The sequence below is a fragment of the Palaemon carinicauda genome, chromosome 32 (genome assembly GCF_036898095.1).
Source record: "Palaemon carinicauda isolate YSFRI2023 chromosome 32, ASM3689809v2, whole genome shotgun sequence".
Lineage (NCBI taxonomy): Eukaryota > Metazoa > Arthropoda > Malacostraca > Decapoda > Palaemonidae > Palaemon > Palaemon carinicauda.
Window position 1 is genome coordinate 24,514,383 of NC_090756.1, and position 13,763 is coordinate 24,528,145.

At 41.1% G+C, this 13,763-nt stretch overlaps 2 protein-coding genes across 2 annotated transcripts in view; both read left to right on the forward strand.

Annotated features, from left to right (window-relative positions):
* LOC137625345 (uncharacterized) overlaps positions 1-13,763 on the forward strand; it is a 544,968-nt gene that overhangs the window by 349,910 nt on the left and 181,295 nt on the right. The window lies entirely within an intron of this gene.
* Positions 1-13,763, forward strand: part of LOC137625344 (ubiquitin-conjugating enzyme E2 S-like) — a 44,565-nt gene that overhangs the window by 15,358 nt on the left and 15,444 nt on the right. Inside the window, exons 2-3 of the mRNA XM_068356185.1 lie at positions 1,815-1,962; positions 5,161-5,351. Coding sequence (XP_068212286.1) covers positions 1,815-1,962; positions 5,161-5,351 — 339 coding nt within the window. The remainder of the gene's footprint in view (positions 1-1,814; positions 1,963-5,160; positions 5,352-13,763) is intronic.

The following is a 13,763-nucleotide window of genomic DNA, read 5'->3' on the forward strand; positions in this document are numbered from 1 at the left end:
AAGGGCTCCAACCGGGAAAAATAGCCCAGTGAGGAAAGGGAATAAGGAAATAAATAAATTATGAGAATAAATTAAATGAACAATATATCATTCTAAAAACAGTAACAGCGTCAAAACAGATATGTCCTATATAAACTATTAACAACGTCAAAAGCAGATATGTCATATATAAACTTTAAAAAGACTCATGTGAGCCTGGTCAACATTAAAACATTTGCTCCAACTTTGAACTTTTGAAGTTCTACTGATTCAACTACCGGATTAAGAAGATCATTCCACAACTTGGTAACAGCTGGAATAAAACTAATAGAATACTGTGTAGTATTGAGCCTCATGATAGAGAAGGCCTGGCTATTAGAATTAACTGCCTGCCTAGTATTACGAATAGGATAGAATTGTCCAGGGAGATCTGAATGTAAAGGATGGTCAGAGTTATGAAAAATCTTATGCAACATGCATAATGAACTAATTGAACGACGGTGCCAAAGATTAATATCTAGATCAGGAATAAGAAATTTAACAGACCGTATAAATATACTGTATAAATAAGTTTTTATGGTTTATATATGAAGAATATGTTTTGATGTTACTGTTTTTAAAATGTTTTGTTTTAATTGTTCATTGTTTCTTGCATCGTTTATTTATTTTCTTTCCTCACTGGGCTATTTTTCCCTGTTGGAGCCCTTGTGATTGTAGCATCTTTTTTCTAAATAGGGTTGTAACGTAGCTAGTAATAATAATAATAATCTCAAGAATGCATTTGGGGAATGGCTAATGTCATAGACATTTACTGGTTTGGCCCAACCCCTGAAAAATATATACATGAGAATTGAGAACAATTTAGTGTTTTTATATTACAGTTGATGCAAACTTCCTTTTAAAACCTTTTCCAATAATATTTTACTGTATACAGACATTTATATTGTATCATGGTATCTTTGATGTCCAGATTATGACTTGAGTTTAAGACATCTAGTTTAAACAGTCGGAGAACAATACTTTACTCGTTTTTACACTGCTTTTTTACAGAAATTTGTAATTGGCATTACTTTGTACATATTGAATCAGTAGAACTTCAAAAGTTCAAAGTTGGAGCAAATGCTTTTTTGTTGACCAGGCGGACATGAGTCTTTTTAAAGTTTATTTATGACATATTTGTTTTTGATGTTGTTTATAGTTTATATGTGACATGTCTGTTTTGACGTTACTTTTTTTAGAACGATTTATTGTCAATTTGTTCTCTTCATTTATTTATTTCCTTATTTCCTTTCCTCACTGGGCTATTTTTCCCTGTTGGAGCCCCTGGGCTTATAGCATCTTGCTTTTCCAACTAGGGTTGTAGCTTGGATAGTAATAATAATAATAATATTGTATGTGCCAAAAGGTATTTCTTGTTTTAAAATGTTAGATGTAGTGGTTTGCAGACTGTGGCCTGACATAGCACGAAGACGGCCTAGTGTCAGAAGTAAATGTGTTTTTTCCCAGCAAAATCAAGTAAATATCAGGGTAATCTAGAAAATTTGTTAGATTAGGTTATCATCCCATGAGGGTAGGCCAGGATCAACAAATATACAGCATACGGAAAAAAAAAACTATTCAAACGACACTTTTATTTATAATTTAATTTTAAAGTTGCAGGTAGAAAATGGAAGTTTATATTGGTGATTCAACAAGAATTTGACTTCCAGTCGAGTATTTTTTTCATCCAAACAACGTGCCTATACAGTATATTAAGTTCAATTAATTGTCAAAGCATTCTGAAGCTTAAGCTGTCACAGACAAAAATACTAACGCACCTTCGCATTTTATTTCAGACCAGCAACGTTGAAAATTTGTCCCCCCAGATATTACGTGGGGTTATGAAGGAGATGACAGAACTAGTCAAGTGTCCGCCGGAAGGGATAAAAGTCCATATGAATGAAGAAGACATTACGGACATACAAGCAACTATTGCTGGTCCTGGTAAGCCTCTAATTTTTTTCTGGATTTTGTAATTTTATCTGTATTTTATGCTTCTTATTCCACATTTATAATGCAGAATAAACGCACATGTGGCTTGGAAAGTCTTTGTTCTTACGTATATTTAAATCTCATGATATTTGAAATGGTGATATATTTTAAGCGACAATGAAACAACCGTCGCCTCATCAACGAGGTACGGTACTAGATGGTTAATAACAGGTATGAGGGAGAAACTCTATCCACTCGTGTCGCATGAGCCATTCTTGTCTTTGCCCGTAACAGGTACAGACGTATTTTTGTGGTCCTCGTTTGACTGAGTAATTTTTAACCCTTTTACCCCCAAAGGACGTACTGGTATGTTTCACAAAACTCATCCCTTTACCCTCATGGACGTACCGGTACGTCCTTGCAAAAAAACTGGTACAGGGTATTTACATTTTTTTTTTTTTGCATATTTTTGATAATTTTTTGAGAAACTTCAGGCATTTTCCAAGAGAATGAGACCAACCTGACCTCTCTCTGATGAAAATTAAGGCTGTTAGAGCAATTTAAAAAAATATATACTGCAAAATGTGCTTGAAAAAAAATAACCCCTGGGGGTTAAGGGTTGGAAAGTTTCAAATAGCCTGGGGGTAAAAGGGTTAACAATTGTGTACGATAGGTGTTGGCTTTTTATTTTTGTGAGGGCTCTTGCAAGTGGATTGTCACCGAAAGGTGAGCATATTGTGAAGTGATTATTGTTCATATGAGGGTAAAATACTGAAACCTCAAGAGTTTTGTACCGTACATTTGTTAAGGCTTAATTAAGCTACCGCTGCCCCCTCACCCCTTTGGAGTGTTGTTCTCACTTCCATGGGAGTTTTGATTCGGACCGAGTGTCCGACAGTGAAAATTATTCGGCTAGCAGCTTCACCCCCCCATCCCAGTGGTCCCCCATGTAACAAAAACCCCAGAGTATGTTTTTCAGTGGAGGAAGCTATTGTAACTTCTTTGTCGGAAGGAGCCATGTTTTAAGTCGCACAGACCATAACTTCCGTGACATCAAGGAAGATTTGTTGACAAGGGAAATGAGAGTTCACCCCCTTCTTACTCTTCTCCCTCTTCCATTCCCTTTATTTGTCATTTTTCCCTCGACGACGACGAAAAGTATGACTTAATAGCAATCGCTTTCCTCCTCTGGGAGGGAGTGATGGTGCTCTCTCACTAATAGGTACTTTCGGGGTTAATCAAGTGAGCCTTAGCCTGCGTTACAGTAACCGCAGTTGCATTAGGAACCTGAGCCATCTTTCTTGGACTTAACATCAGTGCTGTAGGCCAGGGGGTTGTGCGAGTGTGAGTGCCGACCATTTACGTTATCGTGATAAGGAGGATTGTTCCCAACCTTAGTGGTCACTTAGCTGTGCGGAATTCTTACGTCTACCAGTAACAATCGGTTAGCAATTGTAAGCCTGGCGTTACATCCATCGCTGTTTTATCAGTTACAGATGAATGGTCCCACCCAAACTGATCTCCAGTTCTGTATGTGGGGCTGATATGAGTATTGTTCATGTTACCTCTTGCCGATACGGACCTCACATATACCTTTGTTCTCGGTTAGTGTTTGTGATCCTGGTGCGAGGGCACCACTATTTCGTCAGTTGCAGATGAAAGGTCCCATCTCTGACCGATTTCCAGTGCTATACAGTGACCACTTTGTCATTATGGAGTGTAACCGGCAGAATTCATGTGCCGACCAGTACCCGTTGGGTTGGTTAGTGTTTGAGAGCTTGATGTAATGCAGTAGATATTTCTGTCCACCATTGAGGTGTTAAGGACTTTTCTTACAGTCCCAGCAACGATCAGTAACAGCAGCTTCCTCCAGAAGGGCTTTTACTTTGTTCCACCAGTTCTTGCCCCTTCAATTAGTCCGGGAGGGTTCTTGATAATGAGTAGTTGGCCGTAAAGCAATGCAGGGTTACATCCAGTTGTCGGTAGGGAGAAAGCGTATATTGCGCATTTTCTCTCCCACCCAAATCTGAACCTTCCTTACCTTCTAGGTTCCATCACAGGACATGCGATAAAGATCCAGGATTCTTGAGCTTGATGTATTGTATGGCCTTTGGCTCTTCACAGGTGGTCGCAGGGACATTGCATGTGTCCGTATCCATCTCGGCCGAAGCTGTACTTGTCGGGCAACATTCACTTGGAACTTTTTACTCCATGGTGACTCGAGGGATTTGTGGTACATCCAGGCCTCATCCTGAATGCACCTTTATTGTGGTGCATATGTTCACATAAGTGTCCATCTGAGTGTTGAGTGTGGGCTGCTTAGAACGACCTGTTTGGTGTCCTTGTAGGGTGAGATAGACTACTACTCACTGTTATTATATGAAGATTGCGATTCAGTATAGTTGTTATTCGTGTCAGAATAAAGTCAGAGTATAATTGATGATAAAACATGAGAAATGATGATAGCTGTACTCTATATAATTTTGTCTAAGAAATGGGAAATTCGTGTATCATTGATTTTGCGTATGTTGCAAACATGGGACAATTTGTACAGTATATCTATTCATCTGGTAAAGTGAACACTTGCATTATCTTTAAATTAGCAAGACTCAATTTGGATAATCTAGTTGGAAGAGACCTGAGTTAATGAATGGAAATGGATAATTCTGGTGAAAGAGACATTGCAAATGTTAGATTAGTTCTGCTTGTAATATAATATTTTTAATCATGTCAGCATTCTTAAGTTAAATATTTGACTTGATGCCCTCAGTGCTCCGAGTGTCTGGCCTTCGGCTTAAATTTTAACCCTTTTACCCCCAGGCTCTTTGGAAATTTCCAACCCTTAACCCCCAAGGGGTTATTTTTTTCCCAGCACATTTTGCAGTATATTTTTTTTTAAATTGCTCTAACAGGCTTAATTTTTGTCATAGAGAGGTCAGGTTGGTCTCATTCTCTTGGAAAATGCCTGATTTTTTTTCAAAAAATTATCAAAAATATGAAAAAAAAAAATTTCATAGCATTTTTTTGCAAGGACGTAGCGGTACATCCATGGGGGTAAAGGGATGGGTTTTGTGAAACGTACCAGTACGTCCTTTGGGGGTAAAAGGGTTAAAATCCAATTCATACTGTTTGATTATGTTTGGTTGCTTGACTTGCCTCAACTCTGTACACTGTATTTTTAAACTTGATAGAATTCCATTTAATTTCCAGCTGGTACTCCATACGCCGGGGGAATGTTCAAAGTAAAGCTAGCCCTCGGTAAGGATTTCCCTAACGGACCCCCCAAGGGTTACTTCCTCACCAAAATCTTCCATCCAAACGTGGCGTCCAACGGGGAGATATGCGTGAACACGTTAAAGAAGGACTGGAAAGCCGACCTCGGCATAAGACATGTTTTGCTGGTGAGTTTTTGGTTGATCAGTTTTTAGGCTATAAAAGTCTGTCTTGTATCTTTCTATTGGTGCTTGTAGAGCGGAAATTGGTTTGAGTGTGAATTGATTTTTATTGATATCAATGTGAATCATAATTGAGTGCATCTACACAGAAACAAGACTTTTAAAAATCTGTGTGAATCATACTTTTTTTAAAAATCTGTGTGAATCATACTTTTTTTTAAAAACCTGTGTGAATCATACTTTTATATCTACACAGAAACATATCTCTTATAAATCTCAGTGTGAATCATATTTGTGTATCTACAGTACACAGAAACAAGACTTGTATAAATCTTAGTGCGAATCATACTCATGTTTGTACATCTCAGTGTGAATCATACTAGTGTATCTACACAGAAACATACCTTTTAAAAATCTGTGTGAATCATACTTGTGTATCTACACAGAAACATACCTTTTAAAAATCTGTGTGAATCATACTTGTGTATCTACACAGAAACATACCTTTTATAAATCTCAGTGTGAATCATACTTGTGTATCTACACAGAAACATACCTTTTATAAATCTGTGTGAATCATACTTGTGTATCTACACAGAAACATACCTTTTATAAATCTGTGTGAATCATACTTGTGTATCTACACAGAAACATACCTTTTATAAATCTCGGTGTGAATCATACTTGTGTATCTACACAGAAACAAGACTTGTATAAATCTTGGTGCGAATCATACTCATGTATGTACATCTCAGTGTGAATCATACTTGTGTATCTACACAGAAACATACCTTTTATAAATCTCAGTGTGAATCATACTTGTGTATCTACACCAAAACAAGACTTTTATAAATCTTAGTGCGAATCATACTCATGTATGTACATCTCAGTGTGAATCATACTTGTGTATCTACACAGAAACAAGACTTGTATAAATCTTAGTCCAAATCATACTTGTATATCTACACACACAGTTAATTTTATAAATATCAGTGTGTATCTACACAATTTTTTTTAATAAATATTAGTGTGAATCACACTTGTGTGTATCTACACAGGAAAAAAATTAATTCGTATGAATCTTGCTGGGTGAATCTATACAGAAACATTGTTTCACTTTACCAGGTTTATTGTTATGACTTGAAGAATGTTGTTGTCTTGGAAAATCCCAAATTTTCTAAACGTTCATTTTGATTATGAAAAATTAAATAATCATTGTACATACATATACCAAGGCACTTCCCCCAATTTTGGGGGGTAGCCGACATCAACAAATGAAAACAAAAACAAAAAAGGGGACCTCTACTCTCTACGTTTCTCCAGCCTAACAAGGGACTCAACCGAGTTTAGCTGGTACTGCTAGGGTGCCACAGCCCACCCTCCCACATTATCCACCACAGATGAAGCTTCATAATGCTGAATCCCCTACTGCTGCTACCTCCGCGGTCATCTAAGGCATCGGAGGAAGCAGCAGGGCCTACCGGAACTGCGTCACAATCACTCACCATTCATTCCTATTTCTAGCACGCTCTCTTGCCTCTCTCACATCTATCCTCCTATCACCCAGAGTTTCCTTCACTCCATCCATCCACCCAAACCTTGGCCTTCGTCTTGTACTTCTCCCATCAACTCTTGCATTCATCACCTTCTTTAGCAGACAGCTATTTTCCATTCTATCAACATGGCCAAACCACCTCAACACATTCATATCCACTCTAGCTGCTAACTCATTTATTACACCCGTTCTCACTCTCACCACTTCGTTCCTAACCCTATCTACTCGAGATACACCAGCCATACTCCTTAGACACTTCATCTCAAACACATTCAATTTCTGTTTCTCCATCACTTTCATTCCCCACAACTCCGATCCATACATCACAGTTGGTACAATCACTTTCTCATATAGAACTCTCTTTACATTCATGCCCAACCCTCTATTTTTTACTACTCCCTTAACTGCCCCCAACACTTTGCTACCTTCATTCACTCTGATGTACATCTGCTTCCACTCCACCATTTGCTGCAACAACAGACCCCAAGTACTTAAACTGATCCACCTCCTCAAGTAACTCTCCATTCAACATGACATTCAACCTTGCACCACCTTCCCTTCTCGTACATCTCATAACCTTACTCTTACCCACATTAACTCTCAACTTCCTTCTCTCTCACACACTTCCAAATTCTGTCACTAATCGGCCAAGCTTCTCTTCTGTGTCTGCAACCAGTACAGTATCATCCGCAAACAACAACTGATTTACCTCCCATTCATGGTCATTCTCGTCTACCAGTTTTAATCCTTGTCCAAGCACTCGAGCATTCACCTCTCTCACCACTCCACAACATACAAGTTAAACAACCACGGTGACATCACACATCCCTGTCTCAGCCCCACTCTCACCGGAAACCAATCACTCACTTCATTTCCTATTCTAACACATGCTTTACTACCTTTGTAGAAACTTTTCACTGCTCGCAACATCCTTCCACCAACTCCATATAACCTCATCATATTCCACATTGCTTCCCTATCAACTCTATCATACGCTTTCTCCAGATCCATAAACGCAACATACACCTCCTTACCTTTTGCTAAATATTTCTCGCATATCTGCCTTACTGTAAAAATCTGATTCATACAACCCCTACCTCTTCTAAAACCACCCTGTATTTCTAAGATTGCATTCTCTGTTTTATCCTATTAATCATTACTCTACCATACACTTTTCCAACTACGCTTAACAAACTAATACCTATTGAATTACAACACTTATGCACATCTCCCTTACCCTTATATAGTGGTACAATACATGTACAAACCCAATCTACTGGTACCATTGACAACACGAAACACATATTAAACAATCTCACCAACCATTCAAGTACAGTCACACCCCCTTCCTTTAACATCTCCGCTCTCACACCATCCATATCAGACGCTTTTCCTCCTCTCGTTTTATCTAGTGCTCTCCTCACTTCCTCTATTGTAATCTCTCTCTCATTCTCATCTCCCATCACTGGCACCTCAACACCTGCAACAGCAATTATATCTGCCTCCCTATTATCATTGTAAAAATGACAAATGGAAGTACAGTAATGTGTGTGAACATGATTAATGAGCAAGGCCCCAGATCTGGGATTTTTCATTTTATTCCTGTGCGTTGTGTAATGTATGTTGCATTTTTTAAACATTATTTTTAAATATTTAACTTAGCCGGTGAATATATAATAGCTGCATCTCTGCGGCTCAACAGAAAACACACTCAAAAAACTCGCGAGCGATCGCTATGAAGGTTGCGGGTGTGCCCACCAGCGCCAACTGTCGGCCAGATACCACTCTTGCATGTAAACAAACCCTTCAATTCTTCTCTGTCGACGTTGACGACAAGACGTATTAATACTCGCTGTAGAACCTGGAGTTTTCTCAACATATTTGGTGAAGTACTTCATTTTGGTTTGCGCTTTCGCAGTGCAGGTGTTTTATCTTCATCTTAAATATTGAACTCGTTTTTGGATAGATTTAATTTTTGATGACAAGAGAGAGAGTATGGACTTTCTTTGACTTTTAAATGGCCGACCCTTCCCTTAGACGGAAGTGTGTTTTAGGCTTTTAGCAATTATCTTATCACGTTATAAATTAATTATAGATTTTCCTCTATATATTTTATATCTCAACCGCCTTTATTAGGCCTCTTCGATTAGCTTTCCATTTATAATAAACATCAAAATAAATTTTAATGATTTGTTTATATACGACCTTTCCTGAGAGTAGGCGGTCCTAACTTGGAAACCGAAGTTAAACAACGTTGAGCCCTTTTCAATCGTAAATAACTTTTACAGAGCTAATGATTTAAAACTTATTAAATGAAATATTTTTAGTAAATATTTTATGATAGTTTTTTTTTTCTTTGAATAGTCTTCGTACTGTTTCAAAGATGAACTAACGTTTAGTTTATTTATGCTACGCAGTTTGCCCTCTATCGTTACGATAGAGAGAGAGAGTATCACGGTTTCACTTTGCAGAAAGAGTAAATCGATTCTGACGTTTTGTTCTTTTTTCTTTCAAAGCTTAAATGTTTTAAAGACTTTTTTAAAGGAACTTTTAATTGAAAAACCTTTCAGTTTTTTTTCCTTTGGTCAAATAACCTGTTTATTGACGAAAGGTAAGTGGGCTCTTCTCTTCGGTGCGAAATCAAGAGAGAGAGAGAGAGAGAGATAGAGACGGAGAGAGAGAGAGGAGAGAGAACGTTCCGATCTTTATCTCGTCCCAAGCGAGTAACGTTGTTCTCGAGTTACTCTCGTCCCTAGTCTCTGTACGGGGAAAAAGGATAAAACGTTTTTAGTTTTTATTCTCATCCCAAGGCACTGTACGGTGAGAGATTGAAAACGTAGTTTTGAATGAACTAGTGTTTAGTCTCTTCCCCAGCCACTGATTTTTTTATCTTAAAATATGTTTACTGTTTTTTGCTGGTATTAATGTGCTTACATTATACGACTGATTTCGCAATTACAACCTTTTGATGAGGGTAGAATTGCGTGCTTCAGGTAGAAATCAGTTTTATTCATACCTAATGTGAATTGTTAAAAAATTCGATTTCAGCGAAATAAGTGCAAAACAGAAAATCGTAGTGATAAAGTGATATTGCGCAAAGTGTTATCAGTGTTGCGACTGAGGGTTCGTCTGTTCGTGCCTGTCGTTCGCCTAGTCCGGGACCTCTTGCAAGCTCCCAAGCCCAGGGGAGAAGTAATGTCGTACGACTTATGGGTTCGAGAGGCCTTGATCAGCGAACAGACGTTCCCTCTATGGTATCAGGTGTATCTTACCAAGATCACCCCCTACCATAAGGCGAGAGAGACGATTTTCTCCTCGTCATCCGAAGGCTTTTCGCATAAGAAACCGTGGAACAAGGTTTCGAGGCCCTTTAAGCGAAAGTCAGTCCTTTCAGGACAGGTCCAGCGTCCTGGTTTTAACTATTAGGACAGCTCTGACCCTATGCAGTCATCGGAAGACTGCTCGCCGCCTAACAAAAGCGTAACACAGACTCCGAGAGTCTTTTTGTAGGCAAGGTTTTGCGGTCACAGACGTTACCCTCGTCTCTTACCGCAACCATTCCCGTTGATCCTAAATGGGTTGTACGGCAAGACATGCAGAATAAGCTTGCCTCCCTTATGGAAGACTATTCTGCCGATAAGTCCGTTGAGCCTAGCCGTTTATCTCATCGAGATCCTGGCCTTCAGCTACCCTAACGTTCCTTTGTGCGTCCTGTTGACGTTGGCGTAGCCAAGTCACGTCAGTCAGGTTGTTTAGAACCACACTCGATGCGGTCTCGTGTGGATTTTCAGCCACATTTGGACGTTAGGCCACTTGCTGATGCTCCTGTTGACGTTCAGGACGTTCGCCAACAATCGGAGTTGAATTGTTTTGACGCTGAGCGTCAACCTCCGCATTCTAGAGTTGTTTTGACTGCTCAGTCTAGGCGGTCAAAGCAGTCTCGAGTGAACGCTGTGCGTCCTCACGCACCTGTTGTTGTTGACAGTTCACAGACTGTCAAGCAGTTACATGACGTTGCGTCCTGGTCCGCTACTAATGCACCAGTGCGTGTGGACTCTGCTTGTAAAGCATTGCCACCACGGTAGGTCTCTCCCTTGCTTGAGACTCGGCTATTGTCGGACAAGGTTCCTTCAGATGAGGAAGTTGCTGTTCCCCCTCCTACTGATATTCCCTTGAGGACTCTGTCAGACGGAGAGGAGCCTAAAGCTGCTTAGCCCTCTATGGACTTTAAATAAATCATGCTGATTTTTAAGGATCTTTGTCCGGATCTTTTTGTAACTGCTGCTCCTCGTTCGCCTAAACGTCAGAGCTTACACTAGGCCTAGCTACTTCGCAGCCGTTGTTTTATAAGCTAGTGCTCTCTCGCTCTTCTAAGAGAGCTTTACGTTTGCTAGGCGACTGGTTTATCACCAGGAGGAGTTTGGGGGAGACAGCCTTTGCTTTCCCTACTTTTAAGCTGGCTTATAGAGCGAGAGTCTGATATGACACGAGAGAAGTTCTCGGCTTGGGAGTTCCTGCCTCTGCCCAGATAGACTTCTCAAACCTCATAGACTCTCCCTGGCGCCTGGCCATGAGACGCTCCAAGATTTTACAGGTCGACTTCACAGCTATTTTCGAGCCTTTGAAGTTTTGCTGTACAATTATGTCATGCATAAACAAGGCTTTCAGGGATGGCTCCAATGATCTGACAGCCACGTTCTCTGCAGGAACAAGTCCCTCAGGGATGGCTCCAATGATTTGGCAGCCATGTTCACTGCAGGAGTACGTAAGAGGCAAGTGCGCTCAATGTGTTCATTGTCAAGACAAACTTCACGATGAAGTCTACCAGGCTGTCTTGACAGCATTTATGGAAGGCGACTGGATGGTCTCTCTCGACCTTCAGGAGGCATACTTCCACATTCCTATACACCCGGATTCCCAACCGTTTCTGAGGTTTGTTTACAGGAATGTGGGATACCAGTTTCGAGCCCTGTGCTTTGGCCTCAGTCCTGCGCCTCTCGTGTTTACGAGGCTCATGAGGAATGTGGCAAAATCCCTCCATCTATCGGGGATCCGAGCCTCTCTGTACTTGGACGACTGGCTTCTCAGAGCATCGTCCAGTCTTCGCTGTCTGCAGGATCTACATTGGACGTTGAGTCTGGCCAGGGAGTTGGGACTTTTGGTCAACCTAAAAGTCCCAACTGATCCCATCCCAGATTATTTTATATTTGGGGATGGAGATTCGCAGTCAAGCCTTGCTCGAAGTCCAACTAATGCTGAAACGAAACGTTTATTCAGTCAGGAGTTGGAACAGTCTCGTAGGGACTCTCTCATCCCTGGAGCAGTTTGTCTCACTAGGGAGACTACACCTTCTGCCTCTCCGGTTCCATCTAGCCTCTCACTGGAACTAGGACAAGACGTTAGAGACGGTATCATTCCCAGTCTCCGAACCAGTAAAGGCATGCCTGAAATGGTGGGACAGCAATATCAGTCTGAGAGAGGGACTATCCCTAGCAGTCAAGAACCCAAACCACGTGTTGTCCTCAGACGCGTCGGATTTGGGTTGGGGTGCGACCCTGGACGGTCGGGAATGCTCGGGTCTGTGGACCTCAAGTCAGAAGAGCATGCACATCAACGGCAAGGAGCTATTAGCAGTCCACTTGGCCTTGATGATATTAGAAAGCTTCTTCGAAACTAAGTGGTAGAGGTCAACTCAGACAACACCACAACTTTGGCGTACATCTCCAAGCAAGGAGGCACACATTCCTTCACGCTGCTCGAGATCGCAAGGGACCTTCTCTTATGGTCAAGAATTCGAGGCATCTCCCTGTTGACGAGATTCATCCAGGGGGACTTGAACGTCTTGACAGACTATCTCAGTCGGAGGGGTCAGGTGATACCCACGGAATGGACCCTCCACAAGGACGTGGGCAAGAGTCTTTGGGCTACTTGGGGTCAACCCACCATAGACCTCTTTGCCTCCTCGTTGACCAAAAGGTTACCAATCTATTGCTCTCCAGTCCTAGATACAGAAGCAATCTACATAGACGCGTTTCTACTGGATTGGTCTTTTCTGGACTTATATGCATTCCCACCATTCAAGATAGTCAACAAGGTACTGCAGAAGTTCGCCTCTCACGAAGGGACAAGGTTGACGTTGGTTGCTACCCTCTGGCCCGCGAGAGAGTGGTGCACCGAGGTACTTCAATGGCTGGTAGACTTTCCAAGAAGTCTTCCTCTAACGGTAGATCTGTTACGTCAGCCCCACGTAAAGAATGTCCATCAAAGCCTCCCCGCTCTTCGTCTGACTTCCTTCAGACTATCGAAAGACTCTCAAGAGCTAGAGGCTTTTCGAAGGAGGCAGCCAGTGCGATTGCAAGAGCTAGGAGAGCTTCTACCATTAGAGTATACCAGTCGAAGTGGGAAGTCTTTCGAGACTGGTGCAAGTCAGCATCTGTGTCCTCGTCCAGTACCTCTGTAGCCCAAATCGCAGATTTTCTTTTACATCTGAGAAAGGTTCACTCCCTTTCAGCTCCCACGATTAAGGGCTACAGGAGCATGTTGGCTTCGGTCTTTCGACATAGAGGCTTAGATCTTTCCAACAATAAAGATCTCCAAGATCTCCTTAAGTCTTTCGAGACCTCTAAGGAACGTCGCTTGGCAACTCCTGGATGGAACTTAGACGTGGTCCTAAGGTTCCTCATGTCAGACAGGTTTGTGCCATTACATTCAGCCTCCCTGAAGGATCTCACCCTCAAGACACTTTTCCTAGTGTGCTTGGCTTCGGCTAAAAGGGTCAGTGAACTTCATGCCTTCAGTAAGAACATCGGCTTTTCTACAGAAAAAAGCCTCTTGTTCACTTCAACTTGGTTTCCTGGCCAAAA